This window comes from Accipiter gentilis, chromosome 19 (genome assembly GCF_929443795.1).
Source record: "Accipiter gentilis chromosome 19, bAccGen1.1, whole genome shotgun sequence".
NCBI lineage: Eukaryota > Metazoa > Chordata > Aves > Accipitriformes > Accipitridae > Astur > Astur gentilis.
This window is the reverse complement of record NC_064898.1, coordinates 16235668-16261384: the sequence shown is the minus strand read 5'-3', so window position 1 is coordinate 16261384 and position 25717 is coordinate 16235668. Positions and strand designations below refer to the sequence as shown.

Sequence of the window (25717 nt, the reverse complement as noted above, 5' to 3'; positions counted from 1 at the left end):
ATAAACAGTTAATGAAGCCATTACAGAGCAAATGGCAACAATCAAAAACCAACAGGAAAAGGCCATCTCTTGCCATAATGGGAGTGAAACTACTGCACTGAACACCCTCCCTGCTGGGAAGTGGCAACACCAGATAAAAACAAAGGGAAAAAAGAAATATTTTGGAAAAAAACTCTCCCTGCTCCAAACCTGTTTCTTCCTGCTGGAAATTTTTGAAGTCCAGTTATTACTGTTTAGCCAGGTTTGTTCACAGGAAAAACAGAGGATGATGGAGCTGAAGAAAGGCTCAATTCTCAGCCTGTGAAATGCTCATAAGGCCCACTTTAGAGTTTGTGGATCCCATGCATAACAAGGCCCATGGACTCTGCTATAGGGAGAAAATGCTGGAGAGAGACAGGCAGGTTCATACTTGGCATGCTGCAGAAAGGGTTAAAAGTGGCCAGTTCGTCACTCTTCTGTGCAGTGCCTTGGAAGCTTTCACAACACCAGATGTGCGAAAAAAAAAAAAGAAGAAAGAAAAGCGAACACTAGTAGACATCCTGGTGCCCTGGAAGCAGTTAAATTAACACCCAGCAGGGACAAATTTGCAGCTTTGGGAACAAGCTTAAAGTTAGTCTGTTTTCATTCCTGGAGTGAATTTGCAAGTGTATGACAGTGAAGTATAGCCTGGGAAGAGCAGGCAGCTTTGGATTAAGGATGGATAGCCAGAACTCACTCCTACCCTCCCTCCTCCCACTCTATTTTGCACTTAGGCTGTGAAGCTCCCAATACTTCTGCTAATCCCTATGTCTTCCCTTGTCTTTTACCAGTTCCAGTAGGGGGGGGAAAAAAAAGCCATTCTTTTCTTTTTTTTTTCCTTTCTAGCTGAAACCAGACAAGACTGGAGTCACCCCAGCAAAGCCTGCTTTAGCTGGGACTGCAGTTTACAGTCATTTGGAGAAATCTAGTTCTGCAATGGATAAAGTTGGATGCTTTTCCAACCAGAACCAAAGCACTAAATCTTTTAGTCATTCATCACTCACTTGGAGCCAGGCTGTGGCCCAGCTTGCAACCACTGCAAATTATAGAAAGGACTGGAAAAAGAAAAGACTGTGAGAGTACATCTAACCCATCTTCACAGAATTACGGAAAGCCATCAGAGTGTCTCTCCCTCTTACAGGTTACAGGACAAACTGGCTCCACAGAAATACCATCCTTCTTCATTTTCGCACCTTGGTCATTGCAAGTATTTTGGTATCAGTCAGTTATGGGGAACTTTTCATCCAAGGTGCACTACACAGCTTCTTATGAAGGCCTGAGAGGACCATTCAATCGCCATCATTCTTCCTCATGTGCATCTTTTGCAAGGCAGGAAGAAACTTCAAACCCTAGAACAGGCTTCCTAAAGAGGTGGCCGATGTCCCAAGCCTGTCAGTGTTTAAGGGGCATTTGGGCAATGCCTTTAATAATAATATGCTTTAACTTTTGGTCAGGCAGTTGGACTAGGTGATCGTTGTGGGTCCCTTCCAATTGAACTATTCTATTCTATTCTATTTTATCCATGTTGGTTATTCAATGGCTACACTTGCAGGCAGGGATGGTAGAAGAGCTGTAGGGTCCCCTGAAGGCAGAAAACTAGAGAACAGGATGTATTAATTTTTTTCCAGTGGGACAAATATGCTGCTTATTCTGTCTCCCTCACTGATAGAGGCTGGCAGGATGAATAGCCAGCCTGAAATATGTAGTGTGTCCTTTCAGCTGGCAATTTGAAGGGCTCAGAGTGAGGCAGGTCTGGAAAGCTGCGTTTCCTGCCCTGTCCTGAAGACTTCCTGCAGATGCTTTGGCAACTACTGGACAACAAGCCCCTTATGTCCCTACGCTTATTCCTGGCATAGGATACAGAAACAGTTAGTTTTTAAGTGTTACCAGTCTTGCACTTCCCCTTTGCAAAGACCGTAGGTGCTTGTCCCCTGTGCATCAGTCGCTCCTGTTCTGCCCCATTTGCTCCCACACTATCTCCCACCCTCGGACCCCCTGTCCTCCTCTGCCTGCGTGCAGGCTCACTCTCAGCCTGCTCCTCCTGAGCTCCCAATCCTTCTCCGTCATTCATCCTTGCCCAATCCCAATTTTCACTCTCTATTACCACCTTCCAGGCTTTTTCCTGCCCTCAGACCCTCACCCTTCCTGCACTTTACTCCTTCACCACCTCCTCTCCCAGTCTCTCTCCACCCCATCACAGTTGTCCGACTCGGGATCTAGTTCCACCTAGCCTTTTCATTCCCTTGCACTAAACTTTCTGCTCCCTGAGTCTCTCCTGCCCTCAGTTCCCGTCCTTCCACACCCAGGCTCCCTCTTGCAGTCGGTTGTCCACCTTCCACCCGCTCTCCAGCCACCCCCGTAGCTGAGGTTCCCCAGCACCAGCCACCTCAGTTGAGTTTAACAACTTGCTGCCGCTGGCAGGAGCGATCCCACCTCTGCTTCTTGCCTCCAGCTACGTGCTCCTACCGCTTTCCTTGTGCCAGTGTTGGCTTTGCCCGACCCCACAAGCTGGAGAAAGTCGCTGAAAGAGGAGGACACCAACACAGAGAGAAAAAGGATAGTTTTCTGCCAGTTTTGTGAGAACTCAGACAAGTGGCAGAGCTGGTGCCAGAGGAAGGAGTCGACACGGGTTTGGGGTGGGGGAGGACTCCTTGTCCCTTCCTGAAGCTCCTAGCCATCATCAGCTCTGCCACCCATTGAAACCTCACCTAAGAGTGCTCATAGCCCCGCGTCCTCCCCTTCCTTTGACATACTGGCATGCAATTCAATGCACTGTGGTTTCGGTCTGTGTGCGTCTTGCACCCAGAGCGGCACAGCTGGGCTCACGGACGCCGAGTCTTCTGCGGCGAGGTTATGCCCTACGTATTAGAGTACCTACGATTTAGGTACTCTGAGCTGTGCCTTCCTCACTGGTTACATAGGAAGCTTAGGGGGTTAACTTTAAATACAGATAACTGGTATGATGGAGAGGGATAAATATCCCTCCTTTTACGTGATTTCTGCCTTCTCTACTGATTCATAATATGATGCGGAGCTCACATAAATCCTCACCTCTTCCTATGAAACTGGAGAATCATTCAACTCTCATGTTTCCACAGCTATGTCAAGGCTATGTATTACTATTAAAAGACTCTATGAAAGGCACTTGGTCTTTCAGACGGACCAACTGCTTCAGGCACTCAGCCCCCCTCCAAATTCCAGCTGGGGCTTGACAAAACAGAGCTTCGTCAGAGGGGACAGAGAAGTGAGGAGCAGTTTTGAAGAGATGATGCAAACTCGGCATGGTTGGCCTGTTCAGTGTGGTGTGAGGCTGCCCTCAAGCCTCTACCCCTTCCCCACGCACAAGGTGGCAAGCAGAATCTCAGGCATAGCCAGGGCCTGTCCACCCATGCAGGGTGTCTCAAAGGCCCACTGGAGAGTTGGCAAGCCACTGGATGCACCTCGATGGGCTGTTTACCATCAATCTATAGGTACAAAGGGAAAAAGAGGCATCAAACTCTATTGTAACTCCTCCAGAGGTCTCCTTTGGGGGACTGCACAGGCTCTGAAGGCTCAGAGCTGTCGATGCTGGGTCTATAGAGAACACTCTCAGACCAAGGGGCAAGAGGCAGTCAGGTCAAGATGAGCAGATGTGGGCTGATGGGTTCAGGCACTATTCTGGGACACAAAGACAGTGTCTCTAAGGCTGACACTGGGTCTGGTTCAACTCCAGACTCTGTCAGAGGATTTCTCTGCGACGGTAAATGTGTCCTTATCCAGTAACTCTAGTGGATTGATTGCAACAGTTTTGAATGAGATCTTCCTTCTCTCTTTCCCCAAATATATAATAATATATAAAATACACAGTGACATTTCCTTCTTCTCAAGGTTTGGCTGGCTTGCTAATTTAGATTATAAGTTCTTCAGGGCAAAAGTTGTCTCTTACACTGTATGTGTACATTACCAGAAACAGGCATGCAGCAAACGAAGCAAGCAGATGGTTCTGGAACAGTTCTGTTGGAGCATCTGGCTGATTTTCTGGATCAGCATCACATACAAATGGTAAATTCACCCGTGAAAACTCACATTAAAGGAACATTACTAGGCCTGTTGCTGTCTTAATGACAGTCATCTGTGGCCTGGAGCAGGTCTCCACCATAAAAACACCAGCAGTAAAAGTGGCTGAGTGGATGAATAAATATTTGCCATTAAAATATTCCTTCATTTTGGACCCCTAGAGAGACAAATTACTGGGACTTGCTCTTGAGGAGTTCAGGGAATTAAAATAATAGGAAGACTCTAGGGAGAGAAATGGGAGCTGGGGCTTGTTAAAATTTTTTTTGTTCCTTGACTTCTTGAGGTATTCATAAATTGCCTACAAACAAGGAAAAACTTACAGGAAAGGGTTTTTCACCATGCCAGCTCCAAATGGCTGTGGAATTATATTGTTTTTCCAGGCTGCCTTTCCAAAATCCCTGCAGGAAGTTGACTCAGGGCTTGACTCTGGCCTCAGATGCACACACAGCAATAGCAGAAAACCTCACTCAACCAGGTAAGAAGGCCTTATGGATACCTCAGCTTTATTGACAAGATCACAGGTCAAGACAGATTAATTTGCTTAGTAGCAGAGAACCAGTCCTGAAACACCCCTGGTCCCTTTCCTCCTGGTCAGCATTGCATCTTCACAGTTCCTTATCCCAGTCTTGTCCTATTACACCATCTTTCCAGTTAATCTAATAAGCACAAACTCATGCCCTGTCTTTGGTGATGGATCCCTACTTTACTCCACCACCCCAGGCCTGTAAACTGTAATCTCAGCCACCAGCACTGTGGATCTACTCACCTGCCCTTTCCTCCTTGCAGCCACCATCATCTTCTCTTATGTACTCACCAGGCACCTTGGCTGTCCCTCTGCTTCCCTACCCTAGCCCATGTCTTCCAGGTGACAGTGGAGTAAAACCAGAGAACTGAAGCAGCTAGCACCCTTACTGTGCCTCCTGTCTCCAACAGCATTTTTTTTCCGCATGGCCAAGACAACTGGCTGGCTCATGAAGTGCCTCCTGGATCACTGCAGTTCTCAGATCAACATCTCTAGACATGCAGGTGGGTAGAAGCTGATATCCTTCAAATTCCTTCTGTAAGACTCATCTTTTCTTTGATTCTTTCAGAAGCCAGATCAACACTGTCCCTTTGAGACAGGTGCCATTTTTAATCCGAGTTTATACAGTTCTTCACAGAATGACATTTTGCCCTATCAGTGGACCTCCCAGGCTACTGGGCCACTTTCACAATGCTAACAAATAGTAAGTAAGACTTAAGTATGCTGACATTAGCAAAGAACTCATCCAGGCAAATGCAATGATGGTTTCTATTGGTATCTTTAGGGAAGTACCTTCAAAAAGCAACAGGGGCTATCTCGGCCACGTCCCAAATCCCCAGACCCAGAAACATTTGACCTAGGTGGCTAATATTCCACTATTCTACCAGTGTAAATACCTTATGTAAAGAGTTCAAGAAACCTTATGGAATGGGTGATGTCTCTGAGCATTTGAATTACAATTTCCTCAGGGACTGACCATCCACAGTGTGGTTCTCTCTATATATCATTCAGCAAACTGAGCATGAATGATACAAAGCACTACCACGACAACTGTCCACCATGACAATACAGGAACTTATGACATTTTCTGTCTGGTTTCGTATTCATGAATCAGTTATGGCCCTGCAATCGATGGTGGTTATTGGGACATACTCAAGTTTTTATGCAGAATAGTTAATTCAGAAATCCTTGCATGAAGGAATGCGACCAAAATGGAGCTATCAAGAAAAGCTGTCATCCAAATATTATTTTTATAGCGAGCATTGAAAGAAAGGTCACATTGTTATTTTCTTACACTATGGAACAGTTTCTATTATTGCAGATTCCAAAAGCCTGGAATCGTTGTTATTTATGATCTAAGTCAAATTTAAGTCCTGGTTTGTACCAATTACCACAAGCCACTCTAGGTTTTCTCTCTTCATTTCACAAATATTTGCAAAATAATTCCTTCACACTTGAAAACAGAGAGGTTGCCTCACCAAAATGTGCTCTTCTTTTCTTCTTTAGTGGTAAACACAAAGGTCTAGGAAAATATTGTTTTGATATGAATCATCCTAAGAAGCCACATTTTCTTTGAGAAATGTCGGAGGCTAAATTAGAGGTGTAAGTTATCGCTCAGCAGTGAATGATAACAAGAGAGTTTTTATATCTGCACTTTCACAAAAACCATTCGATCTTTTGCTCCTGGTGCTTCTTCCTCACACAGCACTCTAACAATCTGACAGTTTAACATACACTTCTTATTAAATCCATATGGTGCCCATGTTTTAAAAAAAAAAAAGGTAGAAGGCTGTATCCTGCTGCTTACTATACTGCTGTAAGTCCAATTTTGGTCTCTTGAAAATAAATGAGATTACCCTGGTTTTACACTGGAGGAAGTGAGAGGAGAATCTGTCTCAGCATCTCTGTGAGCTGCCAGGTTAGTTGAAATACCATCTCTGTCCCTTGGAGATATTTAAGAGCGATGCACATACATCAGTTAAGCACTGATTTTCTGGGCATTTGAAGGGCTGGTGTAACAGAAGGGGCCTCCAAGGGGGGGTCACCTCAGCACCTGGAGCTCCTCTGAGCACAAGCTCGTCGCTGGTGGCACATCCCTTGGTGCAGTGCCGCACTGTGGCCTTTCTCCGGCCAAATGCAGCCACGCTGTGTCCCTGGGTCATGGAACACCTGAAGGGCCATTGGCTCCAAAACACAAAGCCTTCCTGTGGGAGAGCATGAGGCAAGAGACACGTATGGGGCACTCATGCTTGGAGCAGGTACCAGAGAAGGGACTGCTCAATATTCAGCAGGAAGGGAGGCTGGGTGGATGTAAAAGGAGCCTGTTAAGACGTGGTGAGGGAAATTATCTAAGGCATGCCCCAGTTTGGGCAAGTAAGGGCAAAAAAAGCCCCAAACTGCAACTAATCACACCACATTCCTGAGTTCTTAGGGAAAAAAAAAAAAAAGAGAAAAGAAAGAAAGAAGAAGATGATCCCGTCCTCAAAGCGATTATAAAGGATCAAGGACTAACAAGGCCCTGAGCTCTGCACAAGGAAACACTGCCGTGGGTTGTAACTACATAGACAACACGGACACTTCCAGAGCCTGGTTGTTCATGTAAAGTGGGGGCTGAAGCTCTCACGATCCCTTCTGTTACCCTTGCCCCCAAAGCCAAGGCTAAATAGGGCCCATGCCCACATGTAGCAGATAGAGTGGCCTTGCTGCATTAGAGTTCCTGTTCTCATGAGCTCAGACTTCTTTTCTCCCCTCCCTTGAGTCAATGAAGTTGAATAAAAAAAATTGGAGAAGAAGTCAGCTTGAAAGCTTTGAGTTTAATTTGGCTTTAGGTCAAAAGCAGAAGGGGATGAATAGTATTTTATTTAGTAGATACAGGCTTTTTCTTTCTTTTAATTGTTTTTTTGACTTCTTCACAGAAGACTAATGGATCTTATTGAACAAGTCTTATGGCTGATCAAAAACTTTGAAAATATGTGTGGAATTTCTTAGACGTTAAAAAAATCAAGTTTTTTGTTCAAAAACCTTAAGTCTTACTTCAGAAGCATCTTTCACTGACTGGACTACATTTCTTTTCTACAAGGGGAAAGTTAGACTTCAAACTTCTACCCAGGCCCAGTTACAGATTTTCCCCACATCAGCCCAGGTTCTGTATAAGTATTGCAAACCTGATTAAACTTGTGCAGAATTTGGAGCTTCTAATTATGCCCTAAACAAAGAGACTGTTGAACTTCTAAGAGTTTTTTTCCTGATGGTGCATATGTTGCATCCTGATAGACAATGGAGAGGTGAATCTTTCCCACAACAATGGAGAATAAAACAGAGAAGAAAACAAACCCTTCATTCAGATCAACCTTCAGGGAAACGGAGATGATTTCCATCATTTTTATGACTTTTCCCTAGAGGCAAAAGACATCTAATTAGCAAATCCCACTACAAGTTTGCTCTGATTTGACAGAAAGTGAATGTGACAAGCAGAGAAATTATAAGCCTTACATTTCCAGTTAGCCAGCTTGGGCTGATAAAGCTAAGTTCAAATGGGTTTTGGGGATCTTAAAGCTTGGGGAGTAAAAATCCAGGGGGTGAGCTGGTTCAGCTAAAAATGTGAATTTATAGTGTTCCAGTCAGTGTTATCTGATGGCAATGTCACAGCAGCCCTTTATGAATGTGCACTCACATTTCCAGCTACAAAGCATTCCAGCCAGTTCTGAGATGGTCCTTACAGTCCACATCTGAGGAGGAGTTGAACGTTACCAAACAGAATCAAACCTTGATTTCTCATGAAGAAATAGGGCATGAGTAAAATAAATATTAATTGTGAATTTAATTAGTCAATGCTGGTAATTAATCATGCATTACTGTTTATGATGTGTAGGAATCCTCAGAGGTGGGGGATGATCCTCCAGGAAAGAAGACTGCACAACCTAAATGAAGTGATGTCCCCATTGCTAAAATCAGCAAGAGTTGACCCACGAGGTTGCTTTGTTGTCTTTATTGGAAGATAATACTAGCGGTGTCTCCTCCCACTCTAATTTAATATTCAGACTGGACTTATGGGGCAAGCAGGCCCTGACCAAGGGGTTGGTGGGCTCTTGCAGCTGCGCAGGCAGACACTAAAGGAGTCCGCAAAACTCATAAATACTGCCAGGTGAACAGTTATGTTTGAACCTTTCCAAAACTGCAATTTATGGACCAATTGTATGTCTAAGTATTGTTCCAGCAGCTACAGAATACTCTACTGAGAGAGACCTACCTGATTTTCTGAACTTCAGCAGAACTTTGGAACAACTGCTAAGATCTCTAAAAAAAAAACAGTTATCTCTCTAGAGCATAGAAAAAACAGCATTCTTGCTGCAAAAGCCCTGTAATCTGTGTCTACAAAGCTTCTAAGCTTCTCAGCTGTGCTGTGGGTCAGGTAGCCATGTCCTGCAGACATAACTATGGAGAGTGGTCAGATGACAAGAAACTTTGGAAAGCTACTTGCAGAAGTCTGTGATGATAGGCAAAACTCCTTCCTTGGTGTAATATCTTGGAGTTTGGCACTCAGCAAAGTTCATTTAGGGCAAGTTTCCTAAGCCAAAAGATCTTGTGGCTGCACAGGTGAGAGATCCCACCACACTCATGATAAATCTTGCAAGTACTACTACAGCCAAGTTGCCAAGTACCATCTCATTGGCTTGCCTCCCTGAGCAGCAGCCCAAAAGGACACCGAGCAAGGAGCTAACATTGCCTCAAGCAGAGTTGCTCTCCGTGTTTTCATTCCTTTCCAGAATGTGACCTTGCATATGTTTTTTCAGAAAAATAGTAGCGTTTACAAAAGTCCTGCCTGTCTCCCCTGTGCTGACAGATTGCTGGAAGCTTCGTCATGGCTGGATGAAGGAACTGTTAAAATTCATCTGCCTGCCAGTCTATTAGGAGAACAGGGAAATGCGCCTAAGAAGAGAGCACACAGTGGCCCGACAAGGAGAGGAACAGCCAGCAGAGACCTCCCATAAAAGAGCAAACCTGTGCCAACACTCGTTCTCCAGCATCTTCCAACGAAGCAACGTCTCCCCACCCAAAGCTGCCCATAGGTTTCACCTAATACCTCTTGCTAAGGGATTTTCTGTTGGAGAAAGTCATGGTTAGTTGGTCAGGGAATTTAAAAGAGTTAAAAGGAGGAAGGTGTCCAGGCATACAACTATATTTACTTTTTTTCAAAACATCAGACTGTTCACCCGAACAGTTTGGCGAAGAAACTCCAGTTCTGAATGATTCATTCACAATGCTGCTTCTCTGGGACTTTATGGAAGACTTAGGCTTTCACTTTTCAGTAGTTTCTCTTAGCTTTTTTTCACATCCACAAATGATCTTCACACCTATATTGCCATTCCATACCTTCCAATGTGTTGAGCCCAAGTCCCACCAAAACTACTCAGAGTGGCTTAGATGTCCCAAGGTGAAATATGTTTTACTTGTTTTGCTCCTGGTTTCCAGTTTCTAGGGTACAGTGAGGTTACATAGTCAAACTTCAATTGGCAGGTCTGAAACTTGGGATCCTGGTGTACAGTGACTTGACATAGCATAACTGAGCAATAACAACTGATTTTGTCAAAGCACTGTTTCATGATAACACAGTGGAAGCTGGCCATGTGGTTTATAATTGTAGATATATCTGTGGCAACCTTCACCTTCATATCTAAGCAGGTATTTTATCCACAGAATATTCCCAGAAGTGTGCTGGGTGTTTATAAAGCTCACAGATAAGTCTTAGATTTTCTTTGCCAAACAGGTAACAAATGTGCAAACAGTATTTTTGTCATGTCAGTCAAAAGATATCTAAAACCAGAATTTCCTAATCCTGCCTCCCCGAGGAAAATGATGGCATAAAAGTTAACGTTGTAAAATACATTATCTGAGATAACATAGGAATTCATTAAAATTTTGCCATTCAAAAGGGCCTAAAATTTTGTAAGCTAGAAAACTTAGATAGGGGTCCAAAATAAGCTTGCATCTGCCCTACTATTTCAACTTTCTGACAAGTATCTACATAATGTATAGCAGTGACATATTCACTCTACTGGGTTAAAAAAAAGTGTTACAAACATTTTTTTCTTGAAATTCTTATAAATGTGCATCCACGACATACCTGAATAGGCACTAAATGTGCCATCACCAGCTCTGTGGAAGTATGTGCTGAGATGGTCATTATCTGCCACCAGTACACATCTCCCGGAGGAATGATGCCAGAATGGAAAAGCCTTTTTACTAATCAGACCAGAATGATTCTGTAACAAATAAGGAGGAATTTGCCTTACCTGTCTATGCTGCTGAGAGACTGGATACTGCAAACCTGAGATTTGCTGGCCTTGCTGCATTTTCTGAAGCATCATTTTTTGCTGCATTGCTAGGGGTACATTAGGTGGCCTTTGAAGAGAATGGTTTGGGAGAGGTTGAGCAGGTTGCGGCTGCGGCTGTTGTTGCTGCTGTGGCTGTGGCTGTTGCACGGGGGCTGAACCCTGTGCCTGCTGCGTGTAGTGCAGAAGGGCAGGCTTGTTTTGGGAGCCCAAAACTGAAGGCATCTGCTGGTTTGTTTGCTCTGAGTTAAAGTGAAACAAAGGCTTTGTGTTGCCATGATGCTGCTCTAGTGGTGGCTGAGTGCTGCTGATAAAGTTTCTGTTGAGGTCCTGAGGCTTCTGTTGCATGATTATGTCCATGGGATTGCTCTGGGGAGTGGTTGGTTTATAAACGTAGTTGTTCATCCCTTTCGACTGGTTTCCATTCACTGGTACCCCAAGCATTGCTGAGCTTTGTGGGCTGAACTGCTGCTGGCGAAAAGAAGGGCTGGGGATTTTCTCTTGCACGAAGGGTCCAGGGGAAGGTCCTGATGGAGACAGATTGGACCAGTTGGCTGTCTGGTTCTGCTGCTGCTGTTGCTGCTGAATCAAGGCATGCTGCTGCCGGTTGGCTGCGATCTGTTTGAGCTGCTGTGCATGAGACACCTCCTGCCAGTTAGGTAATGGCCGACTGGATGCAGAAGAAACCTGTGATACCTGTGTTTGACTCTGAGGCACCGAAGGAATGGGTGAAGAAGTGGACATGGCAGTGGTGGCCATAGTGAAGGCTGGACCTGTAGAAGAAGGCCTCATCTGTGGGGAGCCCACAGGAGCTTGATTCATGCCTGGTGCATATTCACTTTTTATCACCATCTTATCCATCTGCAGAGATCTCACAGGTCCCCTCTGGCTCTGCTGCCCAAGGTCAATGTTGAATGGCTCGTCTTGTTTTATCGTGGCATTTATCATATTCTCTAGCTCAAGATCACTCATTGGCGGCACCGATATGTTAGTCAGTTCATTAAATAGTTCCTGAAGCTCCAGATCCATCATTTGTTCCCACGAGTCTTCCCCATATCTGTTAGGGAACATGTTCTCATGGGACATCTGGCCATCTAAGTGTTTGCTGCAGGACATCGTTTCTCCTGGTTCTTTCTTTACCTCTTTCAAAGTCATGTTAAACATGCCATTCCCACTAGCATGTGTATTGTTTGCTAGGTTGCTGGCCTTTCTTTGTGGTCCTTGCCCCACAGACATAGTTCCTGACATTGACTGGCTTTGGCAATTGTTAACATGTTGTCCACCTTGTCCCACTGAGATATTATCACCCACTCTTATCCTCTTAATGTCAAGGAAAGAGCTCTCTGAAACACCATTGGGCCTCTTGTTGTTGACAGGCGACAGATTTACCACCAACTTTCTCTTCAAGGAGCCCTGGAGCTGAAAGAAGCAGAGACAAAAAAAAAAAAAGATCATTAGATGACACTGAAGAAACAATCTGTAGTCTACTTGCTAGAAGGATCTTGAAAGGCAACAGGCGAGTAAGCATTGCTTAGTACAGAAAGCTACTCTGTGCTTTCTCAGTCAATGAAACTATGCAGAATATGTTGTAAGTGAGGCATCTCCCTGCCACCACCCCTGTCCTTGTAGTCACCAGCATTTTTCAAGCACTGCTGCCTTCTGTTGATCACAGATCTCCTTTCCCCCATGGGTGTGAGTGGAGGGAGGTGGCCAGACCTGTAGCTGGCAAAGCCTAGGGCGTATCTGCCCCAGATTTGCTCCCATCTAACTGTACCAGACAGACTGAAAGTATTTTTAGATAGCAGAGACTAATGCAGTCATGAAATCTGCCCTTGTGCCTATCCAAGGCTGCAGGATTTTACTCTCATGATTTTGGTATGTGATCCAAAGACCATTTTTGACTGCTGTAGAGTCCAAAGGTCCTAGGAGACATTTTAAAGGCACACGCAAGATCCGGGCATCCCAATCTCACATAGGTTTATACTGGCCAGAGATGTGTATGATAAAGATGTTAGATGTTAACTTGTTCAAAACTGAAAATGAAGCCACTGGAGCCACGTCAGGTTATGTCAGCCAAGGGCCTGGCCCATGATGTACTGCCGGATTATTTTCCAGAGATGTCTATTAATACATTAAGCCCTAATTGTTTATGTCCTGAAACATCTGCTATAAAACACACAGTCCACGCAACATTGCTCTGAGAACTGTAAGTCTATTTCATTTTCCTTGAATACTTACAGCGATACTTTCATTTGCTCACAAGCCCTGTGGGCCCACCGAAGGAAAAGACATTCACGGCTCTGTCCACCTGATCTACACTCATCTGCCATGGTTGTACACACAAATTCCCACCCCGCGCACACAAAACAAAGACGTAGTCCCACAAGCTGAAAAGTTTGGGCTTGGTGCATATGCCCTCAAGTTAAGGTGCAGATACCCTCAAGTAGAGTTAATCTGAACACGATTCATAAAAGAACAGATCACTTTTAAACAAGTGCAGCTGTCATATCTTTATCGCCGTACATTAAAGGCGCGCACACCAAGCAGCGAACACACACTCGTGCAGTCCTCGCTCAGTCGACACACACGCTGTCGCTGTTTCAGCTGTGAGCAATGTCAGGAAACCCCGCAGGGAAACATGGCTCATCTTCTGCCTTTCTGTGCCTGAGCAGAAGTGCTCCGGCCTCGGAGGCAACAGGACAATCTTATCTGACAAATACCTGCGTGTGCCGGTGAGAAAACGGTGCCTGTACAAACTGTGATACCTTGGGAGGCTGTGATGAGCAGAGGGAACACTGAGAACTCTGATTTTCCAGTTAGGTGAGGAAGGATGATTCATGAAATCTTCCAATCCCGTTATTTGTATCATGCTGTCTCATGTACAGAAGTCCGTGGGCACGCAACACTCTGTTGTGGCCCCCATTCCCCTCAACTCCAGGCTTATCTATAGGTAAGACCTCTTCCCAGATAACTCCAGGTGTGAACACTTTTATTCTGGTGTGAATACCAGTGAGCTGCTCGGGAAGAGCTCAAGTGACAAATACATATTTCCTCCATACCCATCTATCCTTCCATTGCATCAGCAGGTCACTAAGTTTAGCCCTTAAAAATAAAGCTTGTAACTTCTCTCTCTGGCACCGAAAATCTCATCTCATATCTCAAGTTAAGTTTCCAGCATAGCTTTTCAATCACAGATTCACGTTTTCACTTCATAATGACAGACATGTTGGTGCCTAGTTGTACAAGTCCACAGACCTTGCGCCCTCAAGAGTAACTAATTGTCATTAGGTGTCCCCAGGCGGGGAGTTTTGGGTGGTCACTTGCAAAGTGCACAGACTGTCTTTGGTTAGTGTGTTCCTTCTAACACATGAGTCACTGTACTTTCCTTTGCAAAAAAAAAAAAAAAAAAAGTAAGCTGCACTTCCTTTTCCCATCAGTTTTGCTGTCAGTGTGTTTATTAGAAATCATTCTTGTGCCCCCAAACTCATCTTCCTGGGAAATGGGGAAGTCCCCATGTTATCAGAATACATGACTTGGCAGCACGTCTTTCTTTCAGATGTTCTGCTGACAGAAAGGCTGAACAGATAATGAAAAATATATGCTCTGCATATGTATATGCTTTATGTAGTTAATATGCCCTTCTGAGTTAATTTTGCTTTTGCTTGACATTTTGATCAGAGGGAGCTGTTTAAAATGTCTTCAGATTTTCAGAGCACCTGCACCAGGCTTTCTGATACAATTAAAAACGCAGGTGTTGCACCGCGCTGTACGTAGCAGCTGCTTTTCTTCTGCATTTGAACTAGCTGCTAGCATATAGGGGTGAGCTGTGAAGTGGTTTTCCTGGTGACACGCACAAGTCAGCAGCAGAGCCAGGGAGAGCACCACGACCTCCAGACACATCCCTTAACCAAGCGCTCCCTCCCTCGACACGAGCTGGAGGACTCCTGGCTTCATGACACCTGCTCCGCTAAAGCGCCCACCAAAAAAAGGCACCATGCATTTCTAAAGAAGAAGTAACAAGTGCTGGCTTATCACATCTCCCCCAAACCTTGCAAACATTGCTCTCTGAATGCTGACAACACCTTGGTCAATAGATGTCCCCACCTTAAAGCAGTGATGAGAGCCAGCGAGGCTGCAAAGGGACTCTCGGGGGACTTCACTGAGGCTGCTGAAAAGTCCTGCTTTCCTAAACCCCACGAGTTTGGGACGTGGAGGGCAAGGGCAGGGGAAGGTTGCGGCAGCCCACAGGGGTGAAGCCCCCTCTCCCTCGTCGCACTGAGCTGTTATCAGTTATGTGTCGGGGTGGTTTGTGGGGGACCGGTCTGTGTTTGTTCGGTGAGACGAGCAGCGTCCACCACCAGCCTCTCTGTCTTGCTATTTCATCTGAACGCTGCCTTCTCGGGGCACTGCTGCCCCAGCACTATGCCTGGGTTTTTTCAGCAGGGAACGGAGCAGGGTTCGATTACTCAAATCTTTGCAGTTTTCTAGCAATCCCTTTTTCCAACTACTGATTGAAAGCCAGTACTCGAGCTCTTTTTCCCCAAGCAAAGCACAGACTCTCCAGGGGGTAAAAAAAAGAGCTTGCCAGATTTCAAGCTCCATCTCTTCCAATTTGCAAGCCAGGATTGATTTGGGTCAGTAAACGTAAAGCAAAAGTTCCTATAACATTCCTCAGATCAAACGGGCTCGCGATTACACATCTCAAACTGCTTGAAGTGCGTAATACTGAAAGGCTCCGTGATGGGAAATGAGTGACACGACAGTAAGCGGGACAGGAGGAAGCCCTCCATGCACAGCTCCATCCCACAGGTAGGTGGGCAGCCCTGTATGAACCACCAAAGAGTACATGCAGTTCCTGGCAGCCCGTGTTTTTGTAAGACCTTTTGCTGAGCAGGCTCTGGTGAGTCAGCACGAGTTCACGCACTTACAGCGAGGGAGTGCTGGATGCATTGATTTTCTGAAGTTAAAACTGCACAGGCTAAGCCTCCGGAGATCACGTTCGTGAGATAGCGCAGTGCTGTTACTGGCCAAGCTGCTCAGGGACGTTAACAGCAGAGGGCAAAACTCTAGAGATGACTTGGTCTAAACGACCCAGTGTGACCACGTCCTGTGCAGAGGGACAATTAATTTCTGTTGAAAACTTATTCTGAGTCGTAAAAGGGATTTAAGAGAGGCAGCTTCTTCTCTAATTCTCCCTGACACCAGGCCAAATCAGCAGGAGTTCCACCGAGCTTAATAATTAGGGCTCATCAAAATCTGGTATCAAATAATATCTCTTTTGGAAAAAAAAGAAAAAAAGAAAAAAAGAAAAAAAAAAGGCTTTTTCTTCACCTTTCTTTTGGTTGAAATTTTTTACTAAATGTAAAACTAGAGGACTTTCATGAAAATGGATTATTTTTTTCCGGCTCAAAAGTTTTTTTCAGAAAATGGAAACAAAAACTTACTTGGTGCAAAAGCACAATTTGTCAATAAGAAATTTTAGGGATTGTTTTCTCCAAAATATCCATGTTTAACATTATTTTTATCACATCTTTGATCCATTTCTGACATTACCCATGTGCATTCACCTTTTATTCCTTTCCAAAGGGACTGTCCAATATGGCCAAGAAAAGAATTTGTCTGTGGCAGCAGGAAATTATAAGGACTATCTGGTTTCACTTTCATTGAAAGTCTTATTTTTTGTGCACTCCATGCAGCTTCTTCAGTTTGACTTCCTCTAGATTTTACTTTTTATTTCATTTAACAATGTGTAGGAGCACAGTGCTTGACACAAGCCCTAGGTTAACTAACCATCCAGCAGTCTTGAGTTTCACAGCTCTCAGGACAAGTAAAACAGCCTGTTGCTCTGACTTGCCCAAGTGTCTCCATAGTGCCTGCAGATCTCCAAAAAAATTCATTTCCCAGTGCAACCCATCCCTGGCCTGGTACAGATATGTTAGTAACATATCTGACTGTCATCTCAAAATGTTTATAGCTAGACATTTAAGACTGGACCAAGCCACCAAAATGCTGCAAGCAAACTACAGAGAAAATATCAGTGTGATAATTTTAAGTCTCCACTAAACCTTGTTAGCTGAAGACGTAAAAGGAAGCGTCTCCTGCCATCTTTGTTCTCCCATCTCTCACATTTTCCTACTAAGGTCTGCAGCTTTTTTAGCCTGTGTGGTGGAACAACAGGGACGAAACTCGTAACGTGCTGCTAACTTAAACCCCAAGCGATTACCACACTTTGTTTGTGAAGCAGGCAGCACAGCAGTCTTAGTGATTCATGTGGAGCAATATTTCTGATGTTAAAAAAGCAGCTTTGGATTTTATGCTTTTAATATAGAAGCAGCAGACAAATCCACTTTAAAAGGTCCCTTTTGGAATTCCTAGACTGTCTCACAGTATGTGCTGACTGTATCTATGACTGCACTGTAAACAGAATCCTTCATGTATCTGGAGAGGGGAAGGGTTAAAGGAATTACATGAAAAATACAGAAAATATTCAAACAATGAAAGTGGCCAAAAAAAAGAAAAAAAAGAGAGAGAGTTCATTCCAAAGGAGGAAAACATGCTGAATGCTACTTCTTATTTATGCTGTGAAAGCACCTTTGCATCCCAGGGCTGGACCCAGCGAGCCAGCCCTGGGACTTGGGGCCTGATCCTGAATGACAGCAGCTCTCATTTTCTAAACGGTGGTTGGCAGCGTTTGCTGCCAGCCTGCTGCAATGCCACCTCCTGCAGCGTCCAGAGCGGAGCTGAGCTGGGGACCGTCTCTCCAGGCAGAGATTGGGGTGCACCAGTGCAGAGCCTCCCTGCTGCAGGCATCTCCCCAACGTGCAGGAGGACCGGGAGCCCCTCTCCTTGTGTTCTTACCCCTTCGGCCAGACACGATGGCCGCGGTGACTCACACCGTGGCCAGCTGCAGAGCCACTGATGCACCCCGGGGCTGGCACAAGGATGAGGGGGGGCCACTGCCCTGAGCTGCCACCTCTGGGGCCACCACAGGTCCTAACGCCATGATCACACATGCATCCTCACGGCCCATTCCTGACAACAGATGCACTTTTTAGGCATAGGCGAAAGGACTCCCATTACCGCTTTTTCTACATATCTCCTGAAATCTGGTGGCTCTGGCTGTTCCCACTCTTCCCCACACCCAGGGTTCACCCTGGTTCACCCTGACGTCTCTGCAGAAGATCTCAATAGCACGGTCCTCTTCTGAGCACCTCTCCCCAGGCTCTCTGCTCTGCACTTTCTCTGCACAGCAAGAGGACATTTATTTTTAATCTTCTGTCTTCATTTGCAACTTCTACCTGACGTGGATGAGAATGCAAGCGTGACAGTTGTCTTCAGAGAGATTTTAGCACTCCAGGTTCAGAAAGTCCAATCTGCTGGATGATGCCGATCTTGGAAACAACATTAATTTTTCATGCAGGGCTGAGTGACAGAGCGGAGGCCCTGGGCACGCCGCACAATGGGGAGCAGCGCAGAGAGCTGGTGTGTCCTCACAGCACCGCACAGCACCCTGGTTGGGTCAGGGCAGTCCTACCGTGGTTGCAAAGAGCTGCGCAAGAGTAGCAGATGCTGTTTCCCACTCCAGCCCGGTTTGCACGGGCTCAGCTCCAGGCGCCTCCTCCCGCCTGCTCTGTGTCCACAGAAAGGGGACCAACCTCTCTCTCCGAGCAGTGAGGAGGAGGACGTGCATGAGCCTTCGGCCCAACGCTGCTGGTGAGCGTGGCAGCTCGAGGCAGCACACCTCCACCCTGCCTCACTCCTCTCCCATTTGGCTAACCAGCTCCTGAGACCACTCCGATCACAAGGAGCAAGGTTTGCTGCCGTAAGGTGTTTGCTGCCGTAAGGTTTTTGCTCTATGCATCCCAAACCTTCTCACCTCCCATCCCTGATCATAAGCTCTTTGGGAAGACGCTCGGTGTCTATACAGGGCCTCTTGCACCGGTGTCTTAGCTCTGGTTGATCCTTAGGCATAAACACCGCTGACAATAATAATGCTGATTGAGAGGCAACACAAGTTTTTCTCCCTGTTTACTGTAATAAGTGCCACTAAAACTGAATTTATAGTAACAAATAAGGATGTTCCTCGGCTGACAAGTATCCACTTAATTCTCATTAGCTGGGAACAAGGCTGGAATAGTAATCAGTATGTTAGAAATCCCACAATTTACCTGGGCTTATGGAAAAATTGCATACCTTGCCAACTGAACATACCAACCTAAAAATGCATCCATATTATGCACAGTGTACTGCCTAGAAATATAACGTCAGGGCTTTGGTCCAAGTTGCTGAAGCACAACAATTATATTTTTTATGCAGATTTTACATCTGATGGATTATAAAACATCATGTCTAGCCACAGTCTTTTAGAAGAATAGGAACACAGAGAAACAATAGCACTTTAACTAGGTCAAGATTGCTAATCAGAATGTAGCAGTCACTACTGTGTGCAAAACAAATAGGCATGAAAGATCTGTATTTCTTATCCTGCAAGCTGTGTGTTTGTCTTCTGGAGAAGTCTTTTTTGTTCTTTTTTTTCTTTTTGTTTTTAAGATCCTTTTCAACCATGAATAAATTAACAATCACTTTATGCGAAATCTACAGAAAGTTATGTCAACGTTTATTACCATGAAATGTGGAACAAAGCATAATGCAACCTGAGCTTTGGGAAATGCAACTGCTTAGCTGGTCCTATCCAGATGAGAAGGAAATATCAAATGCATTATAAATGTTGACAAGATGATCGGGCATGTAAAAGAGGTCATCCAACACCACCCTCCACATTGTTTACCAGTTTCGTAAGTCAGCTTAAAGTATTAAAAACACATACTGTCTTGCGCAGGAAGCTCCTAATCCTTAAAAACGTGGCTGATGTTATTTGATTTGCCTTTTAGAGATCAATAGCATAGCAGATTTCACCTAAGGAAAGCCCGCCGAGAGCAGTCTGGTCCTGGTTTTCTGCCCAGCATCACTTCCAAACTGGCTGCGCGAAGGGTGTGTAGCTTCATTAAAGCACATATCCATGCCCACACATGGGCTTTTATTACCTGTCTAAGCACCTATCTCCTCTGCCACACTCTGTATCAAAAGTTCAATCAATGGAGGAAGACAGCAGCCGTCCATCCAGCCTTGGAAAATAAGGAAATATTCAGGCTGTTTCTCTCTTCCTGCAAATCAATGCGTCGCACAGGACACTCACGCCAACTGTTTGGCCTTGAGGTCTTCTGCAGAGTAAGTTACAGTTCACAGGAGATACAGTCATCACTTGTCAATTGGAAAAAAAAGATCCCTTCAGTATATTACCCAGTCATGCTTCCAGGATCAGACTCTATCAGCCACGACAAGGAGGGCCTGCTTCAATCAGAACTGCCTTCCATCACTGCATCAACTAAGACTCTTAATGAGGAACTGGAAAAATGGCTTCTTGTTAGGAGGAAGGAATCCTGATACTCTGCCAAAAACTTCAATGGAGAAGTGATATTTAGGATCAAATCCAGGCCTGTGGTAAGAGAACGTCTCTAACAAGGTTGCTGCACTTGCTTGATGGCTGGGTTTGACCTGTATTAGCATCTTTCTCCTGCCTCTCTCCATCATGCACGTTCACCCCATTAAGAAGGACATAAAGTAAAAGCAGTACACTTAATAGCCATTTCCAAAACCTTCAGCTTAAACATGCAGGGTCAGGACAGGCCAAGTGCACCCCACCAATAGTTTGATCTATATGAGCAGAACAGGCAAAAATTTAGAGGGTTTTGGAGACAAGTAACAGCAATGATTTAAGAGCTTTGAAGATACTCCTATGAAGAGAACGGACAATAGAAGGGACAAACAAAACAGAAAATTATGAAAGTTTCTATAATAAGACTCTAACATTAACTGCAGATCAAGAAGGCATCTAGCAAACTTGAACAGCAGCAAATTCAATCCCAATGAAATGATAAACTTTGTCTTCCAATGTGGATAGAGTCTAAGGAACTACATGACAGATCCAAAGCTCAGCAAGATCTAAAGAGGGACTGAGCACTTGTTTGGAAATGGGAAGATCCTGACTTACAAAAGGTGATGATAAAATATTTAGAAGGGGATGTGAAATACTAAAGACCAAGGTTCAAACGAGTCTCTGGCTCATGGGGACTGGCTACGGTTGTCAGTGGGCAGGGGAGAAAGAGGTAAGGGGGAGGACTGGTGGTTTTTGCAGGCCTATCAAGGTGATTGTGTATCTTCCCCTGATATATTTCTCATTGCTAGCGATGAGATGCTCCAAGGGTTTAGAAAGAACACGTCTGGCCATGTTTCACAACTCCTGTATTTCCAACACTTTAGAAGTCTGGAAGAAAACTCTAAAAATGGGAGTCATTTGGCAGGTATCTAAATGTTTACTACTAATTGTACCCCTGAGTTTCAGTTTTAGCCTGAACACACAGACAGAATGACAGAACAAGAATGAATAGTAAAAATTGGTCTGAGACAATGGGAGATCATTAGCAGGTTACAGGAGTTCTGAATCCCTTGTTGTCTTGGAATACCACATGTTGCCATTCAGGTGATTTTTCATTCTTTGGTCTTTCTTTGAGTACCATCTTGGTGATATTTTATGAAAAGGTTGAAAGAATCCAAACCCAAGAACATGGCCAGAAAGGGTGAATGGAAAGGTTTGGAAACAAGCCAACAGCCAGGAAGGAATGCTCCAGGAGCTGGAAAAGTCCAGTGCAGATAGAGGGGACCAGGAGCAGCCTGGGGTAAGAAAAAGGCACCTACAAGCTAAAAAAAACAACCCCAAAATTCAGGTAGTGAAAATCTTATGAGATTGTGCTTAAAAGGAATGTAAGAAATGACAAGCGGAGTGGGGAGGATGAGTGAAAGATGTTTGCACAAGTAGACAAGTCAAATGCATGGAGATATCTCTGAAGAAAGTGAAGATAAGTTTTCTGGCTTTCTTTTTCTCTCTGATTAGCAAAGATAAAATTTGATAGTACAGAGCATCTAGCAAAAGCTTGTTTTTTGCAAAAAGACGTGCTTTGGCAAAAGGAGGTGACATTGCAGCAAGGTTCACGTGTCTCAAGAGCCATTGATTGTGCACCAGACGCCATCATCACGTGTTTTAAAATGTAACATTGAACAGCGTTACACTGGTCACTGAAGAGGTAGGAAGAGTATGTGAAGACCCGATGGGGTGCAGGGAAGGGATAGAAGAGGGTAAGAAACCGCGAGAGCCGTGCCTTGGCCTGTCTGTGGGAGACAGGCTCCATGGCGGTGCCGTCCCTCAGCAGCCCTGACAGAGTGAGGAGAGGCTCGTGGACACAGCGCCAAGGCCGGACTTGCAAACCTCCCCAGCGATGAGGGGACGCAGTTCGCACACCGCAGCCGTTCAGCTCCTTTGTCCTCCCCCTCCGGGGCGAAGCCCAGCTGCTGAGCACACACCGTGGTTTGTGGCTTGGGGCAGCAACGCCAGTGACTAAGACTGTCAGTGCAATCCCCCGCTGAGGACGGTCACGTCTCTGCAGCCACCCAGTCTCCTAGGAGCCTTTGTACTGAATGACATTATCCCAACTACAGCCTTCTTCGAGGGGTTCGTTGGTCCTAGACTCATCACCGAGTCCCACGAGGCACAGTGGGACGTTAAGCAGCTGATGAACATGCTCCTGGTAGCTCTGGACAGGAGCCCATCCCCACCAGATACGCTTTACATCTCCTGTGGTGGTAAACCACGAAGGGTCACCACAAAACTTTCAGGTATTTTTGGCCACTATGGTAGTTTTCAGTGAATGGGACAGAAGTGGATTCATTACAATTGATGCTTCCTATATGCCATATTTCCTATCTGCACCTATCACTTGTTGAGGGAATTCATACAAATAGGAACAGCACTGAAAAATGGCCAGTTCTAGGCCTCTCAAAGATAACAGCCATTCTCAAAGTCTTGTTTTCCTCCACAGCAGCCTTGAGTCTGTTTCTAGAGACAATTGTAATCGCTGGCTTTGAAGATTCAAAATGAGAAAAATTCCCTGTTTGGCAATGATTAAGTGGTATAGCATCTCCTTCCTGACACAACACACTGTGACAAGGGGACACACTCCTGCAGGACTGGACGCAGGTACCACAACGATCACAAGAAACAGCATTCCTTTGGCTACACAGTGAAAATGGGTCAGCCAAGGACTCTAAGGATCCCTCAACTACAACCGAGCTATGTTGCATCAGTGCTGCCTCACTTTTGTAGTCTATATACATTGACGATGCACCAGGTGTGGCCAGAAGCAGAACTGTTCGGCTGCTCTGCTGACTTGGATAAGGGAGTCCATGCACCTCGAGTAAGTCCCCACCAAGAGCCATGCAGTGGAAAACCTCTGCAGTCATATAGCTCCATAGCTGGGTCTCTTAAATTCCATTTATGCAGACCACTAACACAGTAGAAAGAAAGTTCACTTACTACTTTTCCATTTACCATGTTATTCACAGAAAGAAAATAAAAGTATTGTGGCAAGGGTCTTAGTGTAGAGTTCCTTAGAAGACCTTTAGGATCATAAAATGACATAGCTGCGAAGGGACCTCTAGACATCAAGTGGTCCAGGCCCTGCTGAAAGCAGAGCTACCTTCAAAGTTACATCAGATTCCTCAGGACATTGTCCAGGCAAGTGTTGAACACATGCAAGGATGAAGACTCCACAACCTCTCCGGGCGCAAATCCAGCTCCCCTTTTTTTTCCTTATGTCTAGTTAGCAACTTGTGTTCCTTGCCTCTCATCCTTTTGTCCTTCACTTCTAAGACAGATCTGGTATATAAATGGAAAACTTTGAATGTAGGGTGAATGGAGGAAATGTATAAATTTGACTTGTCTCCAAGTCAACGATATATACGATGAGGGAGGAGGAAGAGATGAAAGCCATAAATGACAATGCACTTGAGAAATGTCAATCTCTGTTTCTATGCAGATTCCTTCAGGGAAAGCATCAGATCAGTAGCTTTTAAATGACATAAACAATCAAAGGGTTGACCAAGCAAACTGATTCTGCATCAGATGAATTCAAGTAACTAAATGATGCTTTTTCTTAAGCCTGATCTAAAGCCCATTGAGATATCCAAGTCTTTAAATGGACTTTGCTGGACTTTGTTTCTCTCTCCTTGATTATAAGGTTCCATGACAAGGACTTGATCTCTATATATTTTTCTGAAAAATACTCTTCATGCATTTAGACACTGTCAAACACATTAATAACACGCCCTGCTTTCCAGCTAAATTCCAAAAGACACCAATGCACATTCAGCACCTCTGAAAAGCAGACATCTATTTAGGTGTCAAAATATGGATCCCAATATACTTTCAACAATACTAGACTGAATAAAAAATAATTTTCCATTTTGATAACTAATGTGAAACCTCTCACCTTTACAGCACCAGTTGATGGTTACTAGAAATCAGTACAGTTGAAGGGCTGCAGAGCAAACTGCTATACATGAAGCTCTGCAGGTATCAGGCCAGTTCCTAGTGGACAAATGACCGCATCATTCTTGGTGCTAATTAGTTCCTTTCGCCCTTTGTATGCTTCCCTTTCTTTCACAAGCCTTAGCTAGGAAGCTCTGGGTCAAATATGCCCAGAGGTCACTCACCAAATTTCCACTCTCAGAAAGACTGACCGAAAACTCAGGGTTATCAAAGCACTTCGGTGAAACTTTGCTTGCATATTACTTAGACTAGACTTGCTTTGGTAGATACATATTTATTCTCATTTATGGTGTGGGAATACACATTTTATAGCCTATTAAAATATCTGCAAAAATTCAAACAGACCTTTGTCTAGAAAAAAAGTCTTACTTTGTTTGCACATAGACTTCTGTCTATGGTGGTCTGTACTTAGCAGAAGCCTTTGGAAAGGCAGGCCGGGAAGTGTTGCTTGGGACATGGACCAAATTTGAGCAGCGTCCAGGGCAGTTGTTGCTCGGGTGGGCATGGATGCGTTAAGTCTTTGGGTCATCAATCAGGCACCTTTCACAGGCACTTTAAAAAACAGAGATAGGAAAGTGTTTTGCCACGTTCCCCAAGTGGAATTCAGATTCCAGGGATCCCATATATGCTGATATTTGTCTGCATACATGTCCTTGTCTATGTATCTGTACTGAAGCCTGATGCAACAGTGAACCAAATTTTCTGTTGCTGTAAACAGATGCAGCTACACTGACCTGTATCAGTGTTTTAGTAAGAACCAGCCCTGGAGCCCGAAATCTGGATTATGAACCAACATTTACTGGCAGTACGGATTGCAGCAGGAACTTTTGTTGGATGTCTATTGCAACAGACTCCTTGCTTCTTTTTAAAGTGCCTCTAGTGTTGCAGGCTTTTACTAAGGGAACACAATGGAGCTGGCAGAAAAGCAACAGCTCTTCACTATCTCAGAAGAGCAAAAAAACCCCAGCAGTCCTTAAGGATACAGCACTGCTAGGTAACTGGGACAATGAATTAACAAGGGCTGACTTTTCCCTCCCTCTCTTTTCAAGGATAGCAAGTAACAAAATCTGGCAGGCTGAAAAGACCCTGCTCGGAGGAGAGAGACAAAGAGGCAGGGCTGAAATTCATCGTGTCAGTTTAAAAAGGCAGAGTTTTGCATTTACACAATATGCCCATTCTTGTTCTCCTTGACTCATGGAAAAATATTGAACATCGGACAAGAATGTAGGAATGTGTCTGGTGTCTGATCTCCACAAAAATCTAAATGCCGTTTGCATTCACGTAAGAAATAAAGAGCGGCTGTCCAGGCTCCCTTGATGTGTTAAGAAAATAACAGTAGTGATAGCA

At 44.7% G+C, this 25717-nt stretch overlaps 2 protein-coding genes across 2 annotated transcripts in view; both read right to left on the bottom strand.

The window, feature by feature from the left end:
- CCDC82 (coiled-coil domain containing 82) overlaps positions 1-25717 on the bottom strand; it is a 426644-nt gene that overhangs the window by 242933 nt on the left and 157994 nt on the right. The gene's annotated exons all lie outside the window — the stretch shown is intronic.
- Positions 1-25717, bottom strand: part of MAML2 (mastermind like transcriptional coactivator 2) — a 220219-nt gene that overhangs the window by 60271 nt on the left and 134231 nt on the right. Inside the window, exon 2 of the mRNA XM_049823520.1 lies at positions 10891-12348. Within this exon, the coding sequence (XP_049679477.1) occupies positions 10891-12348 (1458 nt within the window). The remainder of the gene's footprint in view (positions 1-10890; positions 12349-25717) is intronic.